This window comes from Elgaria multicarinata, chromosome 6, assembly GCF_023053635.1.
Source record: "Elgaria multicarinata webbii isolate HBS135686 ecotype San Diego chromosome 6, rElgMul1.1.pri, whole genome shotgun sequence".
NCBI classification, from domain to species: Eukaryota; Metazoa; Chordata; class Lepidosauria; order Squamata; family Anguidae; genus Elgaria; species Elgaria multicarinata.
Window position 1 is genome coordinate 120,637,731 of NC_086176.1, and position 21,803 is coordinate 120,659,533.

A 21,803-nucleotide genomic window follows, 5' to 3' on the forward strand; every position below is an offset into this window, starting at 1 on the left:
CTGCCGGTTGGAGGTGGGCGGGCGGGCAGGGTTGGAGCTCTTGTCATCTCTGCAGCCCTTGCTCAAGCAAAGACAGGAATACTTCTTTCTGGGTGACCAACCCTTAACTCTTGCCTACATCAAAAAGGCCAGACTATGACCCATTCTGGTCATGAGGAGTAGTTCAGAAGGCCATTATCATCATCATCATCATCATCATCATCATCTTTCTCGGTGGCGGTTTTTCTAGACCAACATGACGGGCTTTGCCAAATCATGCTGTCTTTTACAGATTCAGGGATTTCCTGACAATTGAGCATGTTTTAATTATGACTGCTTTCTGGGCGTTGGTGTGGATGTATTTTGGTAGGCCCAGTTTCTGAAGGTTTTCTGTGTGGTTCGTGTGTTTTAATAGAAAGGGACCCCTTGCGTCCGACAACGGAGGGCAGTGCTCCATTCGAGGCACGAAGGGAGGTTCTGGCTACTCCTTGGACAATACGAAGACGACACTGATCACACGAAGCAACTCTTTTTAAAATACTTTATTTTTAAATATTAATACAGGACATTACAAAAGAAGAAATACAAAAAAAAACCGCTATAAAACCACTCGGGGTCTCCCTGAAACGGAGAAAAGCCCCAAAGGCGCAGCCAACTCCACCCTCCTCGCGCGCTTTTGCCCCAGCGTCACCCGCCTACGTCTTTTTCGTTTTAAAAAAAACACACACACATTGGAGGGGGCAGAAAGGCATTGTCTTAACCATTCAAACTGGCTGATGAGTTCAACACTGCGTAACAGTTTTAGTTTTCTCCAAAAAATTGCACATTAAAAAGACTGACGTGTCAGATTCTGTACAGCTATACAGGAAGCGGCAGTGCTCTGTGCGCTTGGACACCTCCCCGTCCCATCGCGAGGCAGCTTAACGTCAGCTCCAAAACCCAGCTGAAGCAGGGACCCTTCAGGGGAGCGGAGCCGCCAGTAGCAGACCAAGAGGCACCCAAAGGCAGCTTCCCCGTTCCGAGTCAGAACAAAGGTTTTATCCCAAACAAAAGCGGGAAGCCTAGATTTCCACGGAGGGTCGTTTTGGCACCAGGTTTTAATTGGGGCGGGAGGGTGGGGGTGCTCTTGCAAAGCAGCGCCGGAACCTGAAGTCAGGCCCGGCAACACCTTCACTGCCCAAAGTTGTCCCTGCAGGTGGCAAGAAAGGTTTCTTTAAAAATTGCCCTCTGAAAAGTTGTTTGTTTGTTTTTCAAATGCAGCCTTAATTTAAACACCGCACCCCCCCAAGCGGATCCCACGTCCCTCCTCCCCAGCCTAGCTAAAGCCCTTCCTGCTCTCCCTGAAAAAGATGCACGCACACCCCCCCACACACAGCCCTAACAGACTTCCCTCCTGGCCTCTGCGCTGACCCACAACACCCACAACTCGGCTAGTGCTCTCACACGCTGCAAGGAGACAACTTATTATTTCCCCCACCCAAAGAGTAAGGATGAACCACACTGGAAAGCCCAAAATGGAGAAGACGAGACCAATCCTTATGAGGTTTCTATTAAGAGCTAAAACAGGAACCATCAGTACAAACTGGCCGAGCAAGTGACCTCAAATGCAGCGAGTTCCCTGCTCCGTCTGACGAAAGAGGGCTTTGGCTCACCAACCCAAAGCGTCGCCCCCCCCAGGAGAGCAGCCTGGCCTGACCCCAAGAAGTCTGTGTTCTCAACAGCTACGGGGGTGGTGGAGCAAGGGACAGAAGAAGCCTTCTTCATCCAACGCAGACAGACACAGCACAGGGTGGGGCCTGGATACTGTGGGTCCCGGACTGGACCGGCTCTGCTCCTGCCGTGTGGGATGGGGTGGGCTTTTTGACACCATTGCCCCAGCAGCAGCCAGAGCGAAGAGCCGTCCAAAAAGGTCGGTCCACCTGGAGGAAACAGGAGAGCTGTCCAAGTCCTATTTACACCCGGGTCGCATCCCTTGCGCTCCTCGGCGCAGCGGAGACAGTTCTTCCCCAGCCAGACTCTGCACAGTAGAACCCCTCAACACGTGGCGGAGGGCTTGAGGCTCACACAAAAGCAGGGATGCCAGACCTAAAAGGGAACCACTTGCAGCGAGCCAAGCGGCCAGGAGAAGGAGAGGGAGAGCGCACAGGCCGGGCCGGGCCGGGCCGTCTCTTGGAAAAGGAGGGTGTGGTTTGTGGCGAGGGGCCTGGCTGAGCCCCCGTGCATTGTGCAGGCCAAGTGCACCCCAGCACAGGCGTGTGAAGTATTGCTGCTTGGAGGGCAAGCCGGCCGGCGGGAGGCCGCCCGCCCGCCCGCCCACCTGCCTGCCTCAGGGCCTCTAGGAGCAGGGCAGGTGCTGCTTGAGGATCTGCCGGGTCTGCGGGGCTATTCTGTCCGGGAAGCGGACTTTGAACTCTACAATCAAGTCTCCGCGCTGGGTGGGCACCTTGGGGAAAGGCAGACCCTCCCCGCGCAGTCTCTTCACGGTGCCCGGTTTGATGATGTCATTGCACGGCAGAGGGATGACGCGCCCGTCGACGGTGGGAATGTTGACGGTGCAGCCGCACAAGGCCTGGAAGACAGAAGGGGAGGGGGGGACGGTTTAGGCTGGCAGGCTCAGGGAACGGTGAACAGGAGAGGAACACGGCGGCGGCGGCGGCTTCCAGAACAGGTCTATTCTGTGACAGAGGTCCCTTGCTCCCCAAATCCCCATGAAGGGGAACGGGGCGGAAGCACTCTGCCCAAGCCTCTTGGGGGAGACACTATACAACTCCACGCTGTGATTTCATAAATGAAAGGCAGCCCATAAATGCTGTCAATAAAATAAACCATCCACACCAACACCCCCCCTCCTCACAGACCTTGCAGCCAAGTCCAGGCAAGACAGCCCCAGGCTAAATTTAGACCGGCTTTTATAACCCAATCTCCAGTGAGGGGACTGGACGTGGAGGACATGGGCCAGCTGTTGCGTGCATAGCCAGAAGCCCAAGAGGGGCTTTGGCCTTTACTCATGCAAAGAGCCAGGAAGGCAAAGCTTTCGGGTGTCTCCTCAGGCCAGCTTCAGCAGGGCCGCGAACGGACAGTAGCAGAGCGCTGGGCTGTATTTACCCACGGCACAAAGTGAGTTGACAGGAGTTCTACCAAAACCTCGACACGGGTGGAGGAGGAAGAGGAGGCTCCAACCCCCTCCCGTTTTACAGGTGGGTGCTCTGGAAAGGCAAATGGCTGCCTGAGATTTTGGTGTCACCCTAAGCTAGACGAGTAAGGGGAGAGATGTTAGAGGTGTACAAAATTTTGCCCGGGGTGGAGAAAGTGGATAGGGAGACAATAGCAATAGATAGAACCCCGGTGGGGTCGTCCCATGAAGTTCATGAATGGGAACTTCAGGGCGGATAAAGGGAAATGCTTCTTCATGAGCATGTGTGCACCATCCTCACTGGGGGCGGTGGAGAAGTTCCCTCAACACCCTGCCGCAAAGGGGAACAGGGCCAGAGGCAGGGCGGCCTCTATTTGGGGAAAGCAAACGTGGCTCCACTTAGAGGAGGGCATCTGCAACAGCAGAATCCGCCCCCCCCCCTCCGGCCATACACCTTTAGCCCCAGCTACAAAAGGATTTGAGAGAAGAGGGTCAAGAGCCAAGTCAGGAGATCCATCCACTCCTTCTGCTCTCTGCACCGAAGGTGGCCGAGCAACGCAGCACGGAGGGACAAATGGCTGCTGTGTCCCCGGGTGACCCTTCAGCTTCAGAAGCAGAGGAGGAACCAGCATGGACAGCAAGGAACGGAAAGGCAAGCAGGATGACAGCCTGCAATGCCAACAAGTGAACTCGGGTGGGAAACAAGAAGCTGCTTCTCAGTTCTCAGGTGGTGCGAAATCACGGCATTGCCTCCGGGGAGCAGAAAACCCCTTACTAGCTTGGCACAGAGGTAGAGATACTGATGAAGGATCTCTCATGGCGGGTTCAGCTGTGTCCCAGTCTGCTGGGATCACAAACAGTTTTTTCTCTCCATCTTGACAAATAAGGTGGGGGGGGGGGGGAAGACTGTTCCTCAGGTACATCAGACAACTGAAGACAGGAAGTTGTGCACTCTTGCACCCCGTAACACACCTTTCTCTTTTGGAGGCTGGGCTCATGCTGAGAATAACACTGACTGCTGGTTTATGCACTGGGAAGGAATACTGCCGTATTTGAGGCAGTAGGCCTGTGTGCACTAGTTGCTGGGGAACATGGGTGGGAGGGTGCTGTTGCACCATGTCCTGCTTTGCTGGTCTCTGGCTGACGGCTGGTTGGCCACTGTGTGAACAGAGTGCTGAACTAGACGGACCCTCGGTCTGATCCAGCCTCAGGGCTCTTCTGATGTTCTTATGTGCTTAACCCCACCTCCACCCTTGCAACTTTGGACTGGCTGCAGCGTGTGGCCAGGCTCACTTGCTCAAGTCACCAATAACTCCTTGAACTGCAGGCACCTTATTTTGTTGACAAGGATGCATGAGCAATTCAGAAGTGGGGCAAGGCTGGGGGACAGAGATACGAAGATGGCTTTGCCGTGCTTGATTTAGGTCTCCTTATGCTACAGCTGGCATCAACTGAAGAACGTTGAGACTGAAAGAACTGGGCATGTTTAGCCTGGAGAAGAGAAGATGGAGGGGAGACATGAGAGCTCTCTTCAAATACTTAAAAGGTTGTCACACAGAGGAGGGCCAGGATCTCTTCTCGATCCTCCCAGAGTGCAGGACACGGAATAACGGGCTCAAGTTAAAGGAAGCCAGATTCCAGCTGGACATCAGGAAAAACGTCTTGACTGTTAGAGCAGTACAACCATGGAACCAGTTACCCAGGGAGGTTGTGGCCTCTCCCACACTGGAGGCCTTCAAGAGGCAGCTGGACAACCATCTGTCAGGGCTGCTTTAGGCTGGATTCCTGCACTGATCAGGGGGTTGGACTCGATGGCCTTGTAGGCCCCTTCCAACTCTGTTGTTCTATGATTATACAATTCTATGAACATAAGAAGAGCCCAGAAGCCGAATCAGACCAAAGGCCCCATCTAGTCCAGCGCTGTGCTGCTACGGTGGCCAACCAGATGCCCCCAATGGCAAGCCCACAAGCAGGGCATGAGGCAACAGCTTTGGGGGGCCAGGGCTGCGCATCCCACAGTCACACACCTGGTGACTAGTGCCCAACACCAACCCAGGATGTCCGCATTTTAGTGTGGGAGCGACAACGGCTCAAGGGCCCTCTTCTTTCTGCTTTCAAAAACAGATAAATGCGCTTCTGGCTCACGTGACTCTGGGGGAAATGCAAGGGGGGAGGGGGTCCCCACTGTGGGATGTCGACAGCCAATGAGCACAGAGAAGAGAGATGGAAGAGGATACTGACACGGCCCCCATCTGCTCCCCTCCCCCAAGTGGAAAACATTAGCAGGCAAGTCAGCTGAAGATCCCAAAATGGGATAACAGGGAGGGAGGCTGAAACGGAAGGTGCGACGAGACGCCCTAAACGCCCACACCTTCACCCTGACCTTGAGACCCAGCTGTGATGCCCAAGACGTTTTTAACTGGAGATGCTGGTACAGGAGCCTCACACAAGCCCACCGGGAACACTGCAGCTGAATTTGGGGGGGGGGGGGGGCGGGAAGAGCTGGAGAAAGAGCAGGCCTTCCTCGGAACGCTCCCTTCCTTGTTCCAGGCCAGGTGAGTCAAACCTCTCTCGGCCGGAGGGTGGAATTCCACTTCGGAAAAGTTCTGGGGGCGGCATTCCAGTGCTGGGTGGGGGCCGGAAGCAGTAGAGGCCAGCATGTTTTGGCTTAAAGCATATCATAGCTTAAAGTCCTTACAGCCAGGAACTAAGAGGCATTTCAACCTTTTAGGAAAAATGGCACAAAGGCAGGAAAACCACCGAAGGGTCTTGGGGGGGGGGGGTATCTAAGGAACCCAAGAGGGGGCAGATTCGGGCCTTGAGCCTGAGGCTTTGTGCCGTGTCCTAGCGTATGTAGAGGGGATTCCTCTGCCCCCACCCCTTTTCAGGGGCCAGTGAGATGACAGGGATGGGATCTCAGGCTTTGCCATGAAATTCCATTGACTAGAACGGCGTCCGTCCATCCCCTGGAAAGCCTGGGGCCAATCATTCTGCTCCTGATGGCTGCAGGCTACAGAAGTGAGGGCGTGCAGCCTCCCAAGAATCCCACAAGGCCAGTTAAACCAGTTGCATGTCTGTACGTCCCTGTGAAAGGGCCACGGGCCAACCCTACTGCCACAGACTGCCACACACAGCAGCTTCTTTAATATATGCTTATGTTAGGTACATAAAGCACCTTGTGTAAGCAGAAACGGGCCGCCTGCGCTGTGTTCCTTGGTCTGTGCAGACCGTCTTCAGCTGGGTGTTGGTGGCCTGGGAGATGCTCTGATGACTCCCGTGGGTCTGGGAGGCTGCTCCCAAGAACTAAGGCAGCTCGCTGTGCTTTGGTGACAAAACGTTTATTTTCCTTGTTTCCTTTGGAGAGACAAAGGCCTGCTCTCTGGGAAAGTGCTACACAAGCCCTCTTATCACTTTCCCCCACGTACCACGACCTCGCAGGGGCTCGAGAGCCAAGGAGCACTCAAAATGTAACCGAGACCTTCTAGTTCCTGATTTGGGGGAAAGGAGCCGACCTCTGGCAACAGCCCCCACACACACCCTGGCCCAGCTGGCACAAGCCCTCCTCCCACGACATTTGCTCCTCGCTCGCTTCTCCTGGGCTTTGCCCACCGACATGCCTCTTGCCCACCTAGCAGGCTCCTCGCTAGGTGGGCAAGAGTTGGAAGGGGCCTACAAGGCCATCGAGTCCAACCCCCTGCTCGGTGCAGGAATCCACCCTAAAGCATCCCTGACAGGTGGTTGTCCAGCTGCCTCTTGAAGGCCTCGAGTGTGGGAGAGCCCACCACCTCCCTAGGGAACTGATTCCACCGTCGCACTGCTCTAACAGTCAGGAAGTTTTTCCTGATGTCCAGCCGGAATCTGGCTTCCTTTAACTTGAGCCCGTTATTCCGTGTCCTGCACTCTGGGAGGATTGAGAAGAGATCCTGGCCCTCCTCTGTGTGACAACCTTTTAATTATTTGAAGAGTGCTCTCATGTCTCCCCTCCATCTTCTCTTCTCTAGGCTAAACATGCCCAGTTCTTTCAGTGGGGAAGAGAGATGGGGTGCACACTGGCAGCAAATGGCTAGGTAAAGCCATTGGAGTTGCTGCCAGCCTCTGCCCCCACCTTCCCATCACACCTCTGCCTGTGATCTAACCTAACCAGCATCCCCAATAGCACATCCTTTCCCAACCTGGAGCCCTCCGGATGCATGAAGCTACAACTCCCACAATCCGCAGGCTGAGGCTTGTGGGAGTTTATTTATTTATGTTATTTGTTACATTGATATATTGCCCCATAGCCGAAGCTCTATGCAGTCCCACACATTTGGATGGCACCGGGTTGGGGAAGGCTGCACCGTGAGACAGAGATAACCCCCGCTGGGGCCCACGGGGCCTACCTCTTTAAGACTGATCATGGCCGTGTAGATGACGTTCGTCCCGTCTCGCCGGAAGTGCCCGTGGGGCTTGTCCTTCAGGATGAAGACGATGTCAGCCGGGATGTTGTCCGGCGTGGCATCTCCCTCCTTGGGGAAGGTGATCTTGGTGCCCTCTTTCCACCCGCGCTTGATGACAATGTTAAGGATCTTATCCTCCGTCCGCATTGATCTCCCGTCCGGGTTCAGCCGCCGGCGGGTGATCTTCATCCGCTTGGTCGCCCCGTGGTAGATTTCCTCCAAGGAGACCTTGAGCTCATGGACCACCGGCGGGTCCTGCACCTTCCGGCGCATGTGGATGGGCTCCGGGTGCCGCCGGTGAACACCGTTGATGCCATTGAAGCCAAACCGACCGAAGGCACTGAAGGGGTCGTCGCTGTCCTCGTCCACGTCCATATCGTCGTGGTCAAAGCCGTTGAAGACGCGGGAGCGGCCGCTGCTGAAGAAGATGTCGAACGGGTTGGAGCCCCCAAAGAAGGAGGCAAAGGTGGCGTGGGGGTCCCCATGGAAGGTGTAGTGGAACGTGTTCCCTGAGGTGCCGGAGGAGCCGCCACCGGTCTTGAGCCCTAAAGCAGAACCAAGAAGGCAGAACCATCAGTCACGTGAGCATGGAGGAAGCCCGAAACAGAGGCCTGGCATACAGCGAAGACTAGCATTCCACAGCCCGCCTTGCAGCTGAGCAATACTCTGCTACAACCACCACCACCACACAATATGCAGGCCTTCAGGCCTTCCCCACCCGCAAGATTTTGGGCTGGAGCGGAGAACCAGGAAGAGGACAAGACCCAAGCACAGCTTACGGCTTTCCTAACGGGATCTGCTTCAGCCCAAAGACAGAAGCTCAAGGATGGTGTTGCCAACCCCAGACACACACACACACACAGAGAGAGAGTTGTGTGTTGCAAGAAACATCCTCCAACGTGCTGCCCCAGTCAGAGACAAAGCCCTGCTGAACGCAATGAAGCTTACTTCTGAGTAAGCACGCATGGGAATGTGCAAAAGGGGAGGGGAGGCAGGGTCCTGCAACCAGAAGTTTCGGCTCACTTACTACTGTGAGGAAAGCAATATAAATAGGGGTGTGTTGCATGGATCGAAGCCCCCCTCCCACAACCCCCTGCACGGATCTAAGCAAGGAATCCCTTATTACTTCTAAAACATTTGCAACGCTTTTGCTGTCGATTAAACTCCGTGACAAACGACTCTGCAGGAAAGCTTTGCGTTTGACCGGATTCCTGAAGAGGCACTGAAACTCAGGACCCATGAGAAGCTATCAGCAAGCATCCAAGGTCCTCCTCAGATCACCCTTGGAAAATCCAGATGGATATTCAGCTCCAAGGTAATACTTTCCTTGAAAATGTCACAATGAAAAATGAAAAATCAGCCGTGGAGGAAAACGCCAGAGCAGCAGAACCAGAACTGAGTAGGGGAACTTTGGGACCCATAAAGTCAGCCATTCCAGCTCATTTGACCCCGGACTTATCCGAAGTTCTAGATTCAGGGGCGGGCGGTGAGGGGGAGGGAGCACTGCCTTCCATCTGCTGCTCCCAGACTGTGGAATGGCCTGCCGGAGGAGACTCGTCAACTTAACAGTCTACTAGCATTCAAGAAAGCTATAAAGACTGATCTTTTCCGGCAGGCCTGTCCAGTGGAATTTTAAGATGTTTTTAGAATGTTTTAGGATGTTTTTAACAATGTATATTATGTTTTAATTCAGTTTTATGTATTTTATCATTTATTGCTGTTCCCCGCCTTGATCAAAATGGAGAGGTGGGTAAGAAATAAATGTATTATTATTCATTATTATTATCTACCTGCTGGCCAACATGCTTCAAGACGAGGAAGAAGTCACCCATAAGTTGCTGCAAAAGTAGAGATCAGAGGGGGGGAGGCACATGGGATGTGGAAGGGGGAGGATGCACAAGCTTCCTGCCCACAAGGAGAGCGAACGGTAGAAGGAGCAACCAGAGGAGGACAGAGGGGTAGAAGCTCCACAATTCAAGAAGGACGGAGACAAGCTGGAGCATGTTCAGAGGAGGGCAACCAGGATGATCAGGGGTCTGGAAACAAAGCCCTATGAAGAGAGACTGAAGGAACTGGGCATGTTTTGCCTGGAGAAGAGAAGGCTGAGGGGAGACATGACAGCGCTCTTCAAATACTTGAAAGGTTGTCACACAGAAGAGGGCCAGGATCTCTTCTCGATCCTCCCAGAGTGCAGGACACGGAATAACGGGCTCAAGTTAAAGGAAGCTGGATTCCGGCTGGACATCAGGAAAAACTTCCTGACTGTTAGAGCAGTACGACAATGGAACCAGTTACCTAGGGAGGTTTTGGGCTCTCCCACACTAGAGGCCTTCAAGAGGCAGCTGGACAAGCATCTGTCAGGGATGCTTTAGGATGGATTCCTGCCTTGAGCAGGGGGTTGGACTCGATGGCCTTGTAGGCCCCTTCCAACTCTGCTATTCTATGGTTCTATAAGCCCAGGAACCTAAGCTCAAGGCGGAAGAGTGCTCTCAAGAGGCTGCAAAGACGGGCAGAGCTGGGCAAGCAATTTCTGGGTCCCCATTTAGCAGCTGCGAAGCTTTTAATAACCAAAAGCTCGAGTCTGGCATCTTCGACAGCTCCAGCTCTGCCCGCCAGGAGGACAAAAAGGTGGTTCAGAGGAGTCTTTGGCCTCCCGGGGGACAACGGGAGGAGCTGGCGCCTCCCCCGGGCGCTACGCCCACGAAGCTGGCAGAGCTTCTGCCAACCTTAACCGTCTCCGATTAACGAGCAACGTGGGCAAAAGAACTCCCCTTCCCCCACCGACCAGAGCTCTCTCCTCTCCCAAATGAATGCCATTACGCTCTCCCGTTTCTCCCCAGCTGAACCCCAAAGAGGAAGTGTTTAAATGGGCTTGTTAGACCGTGTTCCCCGCCCCCACCCACCCCCACCCCTGCCTCAAGAACCTCACTTATTTCCCCAGGATTGCAGCTTTTAGCTGAAATTGCAGTCATTACGTCTTGTCAGTCACAACTGTGACAAAATTAGATGGCCCCACTCATAGGAGCGCAAGCAGCGCAGCACATCTGATTGTCCTCAGGGAGCCAGCTGCTGCTCCCCCCCTCCCAGTACCACAAATCTTCCCCCAAGGAGTAGCCCACCTTCACTTGCCCCCAGGGCCTGTGCTCCCTCACCACGCATCTAAAAAAACACCGATGCTTCATTTCCTTCAGATTGTAGCGACAAGGATGGAAGGGCACACGGTGTGCTTTCCGAAAGATCAGAAGCTGGAGGGGAGAGGGGCGGGGGGGGGGGGGAGCCCGCAAAGGGCTTCCTGCAGTCAAGCATCTGGCCTGAATGCCACCCTGCAAGCCCTTGCCCTCCCTGCCAAGTGTCGTCTGCAGCCGCCGCCGCCGCTCCAAATCCTTTGAAGCCGTACACATTTTCGAGGCAAAACGCACGCAAAGCAAACGCATCCACAACCCTCACTCAATCTGCCCCCAAGGACCCCCTGCGTTTTCTGGGCCACTGTTGGGTTGGCAACTTTGCCAGAAGATGTTTATCCCAGAACTTCTGCTCAGCAAGTCCTGGATTGGTCTGGCTGATGCTATTCCCAGCTCCCTTCCTCCTCCAAAGCCAAAAAGAGAGAGAGAGAGAGAGAGAGAGAGAAGGGTTGCAGAACCTGCCACGCTCTCTGCCAAACAGCCTGGGATTGCTTATGAAACAAGGAGCTATGACTAAAATTGGGAAAGGCTCCCCCACCCGCCAGGGCAGCATGTACTGAAAAGGAAGCAGGAGTCACAAAGCCAAGCCTCTCTTGGGCCACAGGGAAGATGTTTTCACCCACGGATCACCCTGCAAACGCCTTTCCACCCGGGCCAGCCCAGGAAGGACGGAGCCCTTGCAATCAGTGCTGTGACGGATGCCCATTTCTCTGGGAAACCAGCCTGGGTGCAGCTCTCCACGCACAAACCCAAAGGGTGCTTTTCTTCTCACCTAGCTGGTTTTGCTGCAGTGGGTGGTGGTGGTGGAGGAACTCCACAGGATGGGACTGTGAGCCAAGAGCCAGATTTGGGGGCGGGGGGGGGGGAGAGAACCCTGACACAATGCGTGCGCGCGGCTAGCGGGCGGGGCAACCCCATGGATTGGATGGCCCATACCCCCAGCCCTTCCCTTACCTTCCTCCCCATATTGGTCGTAAACTGCCCGTTTCTTTGGGTCGCTCAGGACATCGTAGGCCTCTGCAATTTCCTTGAACTTCTCCTCTGCATTGGGATCCTTGTTCTTGTCGGGATGATACTTCAAGGCCATTTTCCGGTAGGCCTTCTTGATCTCATCTTCGTTGGCTCCTGACTGGATCCCCAAGGCCTTGTAGTAATCCTTCCCCATGGTGGAGACGGTCCCGGCCACCGACTCTTTATTCCTGGAAGGGGAGAAAGAGACCAGAGATAGAGGTCAGGATGGTTCTGCTCAGGAAGCCAAGGAAGATTTTTGAAGGCCATGATCTTGCCTTAACGCTCTCTCTCTCTCGCTCTCTCTCTCTCTCACACACACACACACACTTCGGTCACCCTCAGTTCACACTGCAGCTGGCTAGCACAACACCCACCTGGGCTACCAAGAGGTAAAGACGAAACGAGCGTTAAAAGCCAAGGCGCCGTGGGGAGCCCTTCCTCGGCTCTGCGGGCCACTGACCCTCTCAGTCTTTCAATGGTTTGGGGAGGGGGGGAATCTAAGAAGGTTCGCCCACCCTCCCTCGGCAAGAATAACAGGGGCAGACCGCCCTGTGAGAGCAGGCAGTGTTGTTATTTGGAGGGCACCACGTGACGCTGTAACCAGAGAGGGAGGCCACATCCCTGTCCACAAATAGGTGTGTGAGGAAGGGGTCTTGGGGAGGAGGGAGCTGGCCACACTTGGCCCCGGACAGAGGAGAAACAGCTGCGCTGCCTACATTTCCAACAACACGCCGGCCAAAAGGAGAGAGAGGCCTTCCGAGTGCCTAACCACGCTCCGCGCTTCCCCTTCAGCAGCAAGGGACCAGGCCAGCAGCCCGAGGGGGCTTTAAAACAGGCTTCATCACGCACGGCAGGTTAATTAGCCAAGGAGGGCTCCTCTCCCTCCCTTCCAGTTTTCTCTTCTCCCTCTGTGCTTTTCACAGATTGCCTTAAAAGAACTTTTCGAACAATACGGCAGGGTGAGTTCACGTGGGGACACGTTCCCACCATGTACCAGCGGAAAGACGGCAGAGAACGGAGCTGTTAGACGGAGGCATCTTGCAATGGTGGGAGGCTATTTTTAAAGTGTTCGCCAGCCTAGCTGAAGCGAGAAGGGAGTCCGCAATTCACCGAGAAACGCTCGGTCCCTGGGCACAGACGCAGGGAGGCCAGCTGGACGCAATACACACACACGCTCGGGCCGAGACAGGCATCCTGACGCCCTCCAGATCACAGCTCCGATAAGCCCCAGACAGCAGGACCAATGGTTGGGGGTGATGGGTGTTGTAGTCCAACCCATTTGGAGGGCAAGTCAAACCTACGATCCCTCTAGCCCGGCTGCCAGCCACTCTGGCTCCGAGGTCTCAGGCCCACGTCCATCCCTGCTCTCTTGGCTGCGGCCCTGGAACAGATCTTGCACAGAAACGTGCACAAAGTATGAATTTCACGGCTTTTCTGGACTTCAGAATGGGAGGGGCTACTTCACAATCTGTGGGGGGGCTACACCACCACCAGCTCTGGCCCTCTTGTAGCCACCTCCACTAGCCCAAGGAGGCTGTGGGCTCTCCCACCCTAGAGGCCTTCAAGAGGCAGCCGGACAGCCATCTGTCAGGGATGCTTTAGGGGGGATTCCTTCCTTGAGCAGGGGGTTGGACTGGATGGCCTTAGAGGCCCCTTCTAACTCTACTATTCCATGATTCTAGGACTCGAATGTTGCTGGTGTGATCTCACAGATCTCCATGCATCTCAAAAGACAGGCGTGCAGCATCCCAAGCCTGGGGGTCCACGCCTCTTGAGCTGGCCTTTCATAAGAACATCAGAAGAGCCCTGCTGGGTCAGCCCAAGGGCCCATCCAGCCAAACACTCTGTTCACCTGACCACAGGTCACTGGGTGGCTCCCAGCTTTTCCACAGTTCTTTCCCATTCTAAAAGCTTGCACTGCTAAGAGCTGCAAGGCAGAAGATGTTGCTATTTGGGCCCCACCACCACCACTACCACCACTACCAGAACACGGTCCTTGAGAGCTTCTCCGGAAGGGAATGCAGCGCTCAGGGCGATCGAGGGTCTGCGCTCCTGCGCAACCGCCTCCCAGCCCCCACCTCAAGTCACCCCCCCCCTGCTTTGTCCTCTCTTGCAGAGAGACCAAGAGAGCAATAACTTAAAAGGTTGTCCCAAAGAGGAGGGCCAGGATCTCTTCTCGATCCTCCCAGAGTGCAGGACACGGAATAACGGGCTCAAGTTAAAGGAAGCCAGATTCCAGTTGGACATCAGGAAAAACGTCCTGACTGTTAGAGCAGTATGACAATGGAACCAGTTACCAAGGGAGGTTGTGGGCTTTCCCACACTGGAGTCATTCAAGAGGCAGCTGGACAACCCTCTGTCAGGGATGCTTTAGGGTGGATTCCTGCCTTGAGCAGGGGGTTGGACTCGATGGCCTTGGAGGCCCCTTCCAACTCTGCTATTCTATGATTCTATGATCACGCCCCAACCACAGAATTAAGATGCCAGGTCAGCAACTGCCCATCTCTCTGCCCCGATCTGCAAGGGCTAAGCCAGACCTGGCCCAGCAGACCCAGGTGCCAGCTCCTGGCCTTTCAAAGAGGAAAGAAAAACCCTAAGAACGCAGCTGGACGAAGTCTGTGGTGGGAACAGGAGAGGGGGCTTAAGCATTTCCCCACAAGCCATATTCCCCATCAAAACTGCCCCTCAACTGCTTCCACACCTTGAGGAAAGATAAAAGAGGCTACTGGGGAAACGGCTGGCAACACAAAGGTCAACCCACCGCTTGCCTCCCCCCCCTTCAGCAATTCTGATCAGGTTTACCCTGGAATTTCATGGCCAACCAGATGCATTCAGCAGGACTCACAACGGCAGGCAGGGCCTGGCAATGTCCATCCACATGGCCCCCAGGAACGGAGCAATCCTGCAGAAGGTCACCTCTGACCAAGAGCAGGGAGGCGAACGCCCTGTTCTCCGCCCCCTTCTCCCTTCACCTCCAACAAGCGGGGGCACCCCATTTTATCTGCCGCTCTGATCACATGCAGCCCATTTCTACCAAATTCCTCTTTAGTTCTTCGCCATTTCTCAACTTATTGTGTGTTTCTCGAGGGGCCTCACGCTTTCCAAGTGGCGGCAGTGCCCTGCCCATTCCCAAAAACCACGTGGCTTCCAACCGCACCCTCTGGCACTCCCGAACTCCCCGCTGGGCCAAATATTGATCTCCCGTAAGGCAGCCTCCAACCAAATGATTATTTGGCACCTTAAAACGGGGCATGTTTCCTCCTGAGGCTTTGAAAGAGGCATAAAAGCTGGCACAACGAATTTGAAAGAGGCCTGGATACCTTCAGCAAAAGTTTGCCCTCTCAGACGCCCAATAAAGTAGGCCACGGTTATCCCCATTTTACAGATAAGCAACCAAGGATGCAGGTCCAATTGTGGTTTAAAAAAGGATCTGATACCAGGTCCCGAAAGTCCCACAGCCCCTCGTTCCCCACTAGGCAATCTGCACATGCTCAGACTGCCCCGCTTGAAGCGCCCACTTCAAAAGATGTTGTGAGCTCTGTAGAGTGGGGCAGGGCTGTGGAGTGAATTACAGCAGCCTATAATTCCCATCAGCTCTGCTGGCTTGGGGCTGATGGGAATTGTATTCCAACACATCTGGAGAGGGCCAGGCTGGGCAAGGTTGAGTTAGGGCCCAGTCTCCAAGATGTTCTTGCATAAGAGCGAGAGAATAATAGAATAGCAGAGTTGGAAGGGGTCTCTAAGGCCATCAAGTCTAAACCCCTGCTCAATGCAGGGATCCACCCTAAAGCATCCCTGACAGATGGTTGTCCAGCTGCCTCTTGAAGGCCTCTAGTGTGGGAGAGCCCACAACCTCCCTAGGTAACTGATTCCATTGTCGTACTGCTCTAACTGTCAGGAAGTTTTTCCTGATGTCCAGCCGAAATCTGGCTTCCTGTAGCTTGAGCCCGTTATTCCGTGTCCTGCACTCTGGGAGGATCGAGAAGAGATCCTGGCCCTCCTCTGTGTGACAACCTTTCAAGTATTTGAAGAGTGCTCTCATGTCTCCCCTCAGTCTTCTCTTCTCCAGGCTAAACATGCCCAGTTCTTTCAATCCCTCTTCATAGGGCTTTGTTTCCAGACCCCTGATCATCCTGGTTGCCCTCCTCTGAACACGGCCATTTAATTGCCAGGATCCGTGCACACGCCCGCACAGCCCTGCCTCGCACCAGCATGCCGGCTGACCGCAGTGGCCAAGTTCACTCCACTCACCCATCCCCTGCAAACTGACGTGACAGCAGCAGCACCACCACCCCGCCTCTCAGGTGGGTAGCTGGTTGGAGCCGGCCGTGGGGGACGCTCTCCCCGTCCCCAGGCTGACACACGGCACCCAGCACAGCCCCCACCCCCGGCTTGCAGTCACACACAGCCCTCTCCTGCAGAGGCGTCTTCGCATGCTTCGGAACAAGGGTGGGGGAGCGAGAGGGAGCGTTGCTGACACAGAAGCGGCAATTCCCAGCGTTAATTAGTGAAATCAGGAGCTGGAAATAAGTCTCCGGCAGCAGCGGGTGGGGGCAGCAGGAACCGGCAGAGCCCTGGCTGGGCGCCCAGCCCCACGCATCAAGCACAGTGGGAGTTCTATTGTTAGAACTCAGGGGCCGCCAACCCCCAGGAGGGAGGGAGGGCACACAGCAGCCCACGGGAGGGGAGGGGGGCTGAAAAGCCAGGCTGCTTCCAGAAAACAAGCGTGCCCACCTCCTGCCACCTGACGGCAGGCCCCAACTCTGGAACACGCCAGCGAACAATAAAGAAGCCTGGACACTGGAACGGGCCGCTGCCTGGGGACGCGTTCCCTTTGGTCACCTCTCCCATGGCAGGACACACTGGGCCGGCCCAACTGCCTAGGCAGCCCTGAGCCTTCCTCGGGAACAGCGGTGCCGTTAGGAGTAGGGCAGCAGCGGGAGATCCGGGGGTCGCACCCAGCACCCTGTGGCATGACAAACGCACCGAAGGCCCCCTCTTTGCAGGTGCAGTGCAACAAAGCGCCCTCGAGCCAACACTGATGGGGCTGGGGGGGGCAGCCACAGGGGCCAGAGGGCAGGGGAGCAGGCTGCCCCCCTCCCTCCCTCTGATCTGAACCCCACATTGCTTAGGCTGCCACGCTGCTTTAAGAGCGATGGAAAGGGAGGAGTAGAAGCAGGGAGGAAGGAAAGGAAGGGAGAGCAGCTTCCAGCCTCAGTAGTACCAGCGTGCAAAGCGCCGCCGTCTTATCCTGATTTCCCCCTCAGTTCCTTGCTCAGAAGAGAACAGAACAGCATGTGGAGGAAGCAGCAGCCACGGCTCATGCTCCAGAAGAGCGGGGAGACCTTCCCCGGGCGTGGGGGGGGGGAGGGGGCTGCCTGACGTCAAACGGCAGGGAACGCCGCCAAGCCTTGTAGGTCACCCTGCCGGTTCACCATCCTCTCGTAGCAGCACCCCCCACGGGGGTTTGGTAAAGCACGACTCGGTCCCTGGAGAACCCCTCCCACGCACGCGGGACCAGCTGCACGGTGTCATCGGCACCCCGCAGGCTGTGCCGCGCGCCTGAAAAATCGCTCACTAGCTCAGCCATAGAGGCACTAAGCAGGCGGGGGCCAGAGGCCAGCCAGCCCACCCACCCCGCTTGACATTCCAAATCCACACACCGGCACACACACACACAGTCACACTCCATTCCTCGGCGGCATCAAGCCCCTCCTGCGGATGAATCCACACATGAAGCAGGAGGGCTACTGGAGTCCCTGCTGGAAGCCTTTGAAAGGGTCCAGGACAGGAGGAGGTGCTCAGCCCTAACCCTAACCCTTCGCATCAGGACACCCCCCATGACGCTTGCAGGTCCTCTCTTCGGCACAGCCGGGAGCGCACCTGGTTTCCAAACCCCCCCTCACCCCGACCCCCCCGCAGGTACAGTCAGGGCCGGGTCAGCAGGCCAGCCGGAGGCCCACCTGGCAAAGGCAGTGATGGGACGCATCCAGACACACACGCTTCCAGCCTGCTCCATCACAGACCTCCAATCCATCCCTCAACAACGGGTGTGAGCCACGGCTCAGGAGACAAAGATGGATGCTGACAGACCACCACCCAAACATGGCAAGCATTTATAGAGACGAGAGAGAGAAGGCAGCCACTTACCGAAACTTTACAAACACATTCATAGCCCAGGCACTGATTTTTAAAGGCTCTAGCTTGATTCTGAACATTGCTCAGATGGCCTGAACCTTCTGGCTACGGCAACCAGGGCTGGCAAACCCTCCCCGGGGGTAAAGGTGGCGGCAGTACCCGGATCAGAGCAGGGAGAAGCCCAGAGCAGCCTGGCTCAGAGCCGGAGGAATCGCCCACAGCTGAAGGAGGACCCCCTTTCCGAAGCCCAGCTGTTCAGGAGGGTGCGGAGAGGATCCCTAAACTGAGGAAACCAAGGACCGGCGGTTCACACGGCAGCCTCCCAGCAATCTTGCCTTTGTGCGCTTTCCCGCAGCCCCCACACCTTCCCGACACAGAAAATGCTCAATGAAATCACTCGGCAGCCAGGATTCCTTTTCTAATTGGTTTCTTGCTGTGCACTCAGGCTGAAAAGCGGCAGCCCTCACGGGTCCTCCCAGTCATTATGCTCAGTTACCCAGGAGTTGGGGGTCTTCTGCCTTTCCTCCCCCCTACAAACTCAGCCTCAGTAAAGCTGGTTGTGGAGTTCCGAGGGGGATACTGAACAGTTGATGCCCCACACAGAGCAGCCTGAAAGAACACGGAGGGAATTGGGGCGGGGAGGGGGGGCAGATGGATACATAACTCAACCCTCAAATTTGTCAAATAACCTTGACGTCTTCAGTGAACTGGCAGAGATGAACCGGAGAATATGGCTAATTTCTAACGCTGAGTGGCGGCGGGGAAGAACAGAGAGGTATTCCATACATCAGACACCTCCTCCTCCTCTACCACCATCTAGAAACCGAGTTTCAAGGGACAAAAGACCGACAGACAGACAGAGTTCAAGGCTACTGCCATCGCTGCTGGAAAGGAGAGGATCCCACTGATGTCAGAGAATGCCAAGGGAACCTGTGATGTACATGCTTTAGTATTCCCCATCCTCACGACACACGTCAGAACCAGAAGCACCAACCCCACACTTACTACTGACTCTAAGTAGCACCTGCGCCTCCATCCTGCCGCACACCCAGGAAACTCAACTAGTCAACTCCTGGGGACTCCAAGAGCAAGCGAGTGCAGGTGAGGACACGGGCTCAGGCCTCGCCACCAGGCACTCGGCTACGGGACACGCAGCTTAGGGTGCCCCAAGAGCTGCCCAGCGTCACCATCACCTACCAAGGAATCCCTTCCACGCCGCCCCTCTGCCTTCTCGGTGCCCAATAATCCTCAGCAGCCACCGGAAGAGTCTAGGGGTCCTGCCCCCATCGCCCCTGACACTCACAGTCCACCTCCGGCCGCTCAGCCTAAGCCCCCGGTGTGCTTCCTCCTGCCACCCCAATGAGGTTTGCGGGCGAGCCAAACGCAAAGACACCCGGCCGTGCGCTGCCCCTTCCAAACAATCCACAACAGCCTGAAATTCTAGAGAAACCCAGGCTGGCTGAGGGACCGGATGGGCCCCAGCCGGGCAGCTGTCGCGCCACCCCCTGAACAATGGGTCGTTTCATCAAGGCGCCAAGAGGACCGTTACGCACGGTGCCCCGAGGCAGCAGCGGTGCAGCCGGTCACCGCAAGAGCATCCGGCGGCAGACCAAGCCCCGGCCCTCAGGCAAACGCTTTGCCTCAGAAGTTTCTTCTTCAGCATCGCTGCCCAGCGGGCGGAGTGGTGGCAGAGTCACTCACTCATTCACCCGGCGAAGAGAACACTCATACCTCTCCACGCGGCTCCAGAAGAGCAGAATTGCTGGCATATCAAGCAGAGGGAGTCACTCGGAGCTGCGCTCAAAGCCCAAGTTTGGTAAAGCCAGAGGTAGAGGGGGCACGGACAGCGGCAGCGCACACGCAGGCAGGCAGGAATGCGCTCCGCAGGCAGAGACCCTTCAGCGTCCAAGCGCGGCAGTCAGTGGCTGCCAGCCTGGAGTCACCGTAGAGAAATGTCATGACTACACTCGCTCGCTCGGTGAATCATCCGCGGCAGCCATGCCCACCCCGTGCCCACTCAGCCAGTACCAGGAGAGAAAGCCTGCTCAGCCCACAAAGAGCTGCCACCCCCAGCCCCACACCTCCTCCTCCTCCTCCTCCTCCTCCCCCCCCACCGCAGGAAGAAGGGGAGGGGTGAGCGCCACAGTTAACCCTTCCTACTCTGGCCAGTGTCCCCCAAGGCACACATAGAGCTGTGCGGTGTAGTGGCTAAAGTGTTGGGCTGGGAGGCGGGGGATCTGGGTTCTAGTCCCCACTCGGCCACTGAGTGACTCTGGGCCAGTCACAGAGTCTCAGCCCAACCTACCTCACAGGGTTCTGGTTGTGAGGATAACATGGGGAGGAGAAGGATTATGTGTGCTGCCTTGGGTTCCTTATTGGGGGGGGGGGGGGAGTGGATATAAATGTAATAATAAATAAATAGGCCTTCGCGCTCTCTTTCAATCCTGCCTTCCTACCCACCTCCATTCACACCACCTCATAGAAGAGCCAAGGAAAGGGGCCAGGAGCTCTGCCCCACTTTATCAGGGGGAGGCAAAGAATCACAGAATAGCAGTGTTGGAAGGGGCCTCCAAGGCCATCGAGTCCAACCCCCTGCTCAATGCAGGAGTCCACCCTAAAGCATCCCCGACAGATCCCCGATCTGCTACCAGGGATTTGAGCTACAGTGCAGAAATACACCCGGGGGCTGCCCATGTAGGGTGCGAATGGGTTCAGCAGCACAGGAGTGTTCCGGAGAAGAGCTGCTTCCGTCCCATGGAAGTCGGCTTTCCCCACGGCAAGGGGGCAGCGAGGGGCAGCCAGCCCCCAGCCCCACCCCAGAGCATGGGGGAGGGGAAGCCCTGCCCGGGGGGAGGCGGGCCTGGCCTGGGGAAGGGAAGGGAAGGGAGGGGGCCAAGTCTTCGCGGGCCGGATGAGGCCCCCCGCGTAGAGGTTCCCCACGCCTGCTTGTCCCGGGAGGGGGGAGGGGAGACGTTAACTCTTGCCTTGCCAAAGGAAGGAGCCCTCTCCGGGAGACGGGGGGAGGGGGACACTTGCAGCCCCCTCCACAGAGGCAATGGGGGGGCGGGGGAGGGGGGGTCATAATTACATGCCAAGGGGAGGGGGGCGCTTGAAAAGAAGGGATTCTCGCAGAGCGGGGAGGGGGCTGCATTCCTGCCCCTCCCCCAACAGACTTAGCCCGCCCCGCCCCCTCCGCGGGGCCGGGGGGGAGAGGGAGGGGAGGGGAGGGCGCTGGCCTCCCCACCTCCCCTCCCCCCGTGGAAAGCGGGGCAGCCCCTCCCGCTGCGGGGCCCGCCAAACCAGCCCGCCCGCCCGAGGCCCAGCGCTGCCTCGCCCGCCCGCCCGCCTCCCCTGAGGAGGCCCCGCGCAGCCCCGCCGCCGACAGCCCCTCGGGACTCACCGCAGCCTCTCCCGGCCGTCCCGCCCGCCTGCCGGAGCCGGGGCAACTGGCGTGCTGGAGAACCCGCCCCTGCCTAGCAACGGCCGCTCGTGGGCCGCCCCCACGCCCCTATTGGCTCGGGGCATTGTCCATCCGGCCAGGCGCCGTTCCCTTTGGAGAGCGGGGAGGAGCGGGGCGGGTGCAGTCGGTCACGCCCCCCGCCCAGCCCCGCCCCTAAGCTGCCCAACGCGTCCCCGCCCACTCCCCTCCCCTCCGTCTATTGGCCTCGGCGCCAGCCAGTCACTCCCATTCTCCGCTGGCACTGGTTTCCAGGAGACCGGTCGGCCCGCCCTGCCGCGTTCCCGGCCGCCGCGCTCCGCCGATTGGCTGCCGCCGCGCGCGCCCTCCAAAGGAAAACCCGAGGGAGGCTTCTGGAAGCCCCGTGACGTCACAATGGAGGCGCGTTCCAACGGGAGGCGGAGAAGAGAACGTGAGAGGCCACGCCCCAGTGGGCGGGGTAGGTCCACGTGGGCGGCAGGAGGCGC

The 21,803-nt window shown here is 56.8% G+C and overlaps 1 protein-coding gene across 3 annotated transcripts; it reads right to left on the bottom strand.

Annotated features, from left to right (window-relative positions):
- Positions 1 to 2,113: 2,113 nt before the first annotated feature.
- Positions 2,114 to 21,314, bottom strand: DNAJB5 (DnaJ heat shock protein family (Hsp40) member B5). 3 transcript variants are annotated; one of them, XM_063128339.1, is made up of 4 exons: positions 21,280 to 21,314; positions 11,685 to 11,929; positions 7,492 to 8,093; positions 2,114 to 2,548 (listed from the first exon to the last, which is right to left on the bottom strand). In XM_063128339.1, the coding sequence occupies exons 2-4, from the start codon at positions 11,893 to 11,895 to the stop codon at positions 2,315 to 2,317; spliced, it is 1,047 nt and encodes a 348-aa protein (XP_062984409.1). In that variant the 5' UTR covers positions 11,896 to 11,929; positions 21,280 to 21,314; the 3' UTR covers positions 2,114 to 2,314. The 3 variants fall into 3 exon arrangements, with proteins under 3 accessions (XP_062984409.1, XP_062984408.1, XP_062984412.1); XM_063128338.1 differs by lacking the exon at positions 21,280 to 21,314 and adding an exon at positions 19,611 to 19,856; XM_063128342.1 differs by lacking the exon at positions 21,280 to 21,314 and adding an exon at positions 12,116 to 12,149.
- Positions 21,315 to 21,803: the final 489 nt, after the last annotated feature.

Bases quoted from the DNA above. Each gene is read 5' to 3' on its own strand.
- DNAJB5 (XM_063128338.1), bottom strand. From the start codon at position 19,648: ATGCCAGCAATTCTGCTCTTCTGGAGCCGCGTGGAGAG. The intron at 11,930-19,610 runs GTATGAGTGTTC...CTCCCCTTCCAG, and splicing joins TTCTGGAGCCGCGTGGAGAG to GAATAAAGAGTCGGTGGCCG. The intron at 2,549-7,491 runs GTAGGCCCCGTG...TCTGTCTTCCAG, and splicing joins CCATGATCAGTCTTAAAGAG to GCCTTGTGCGGCTGCACCGT.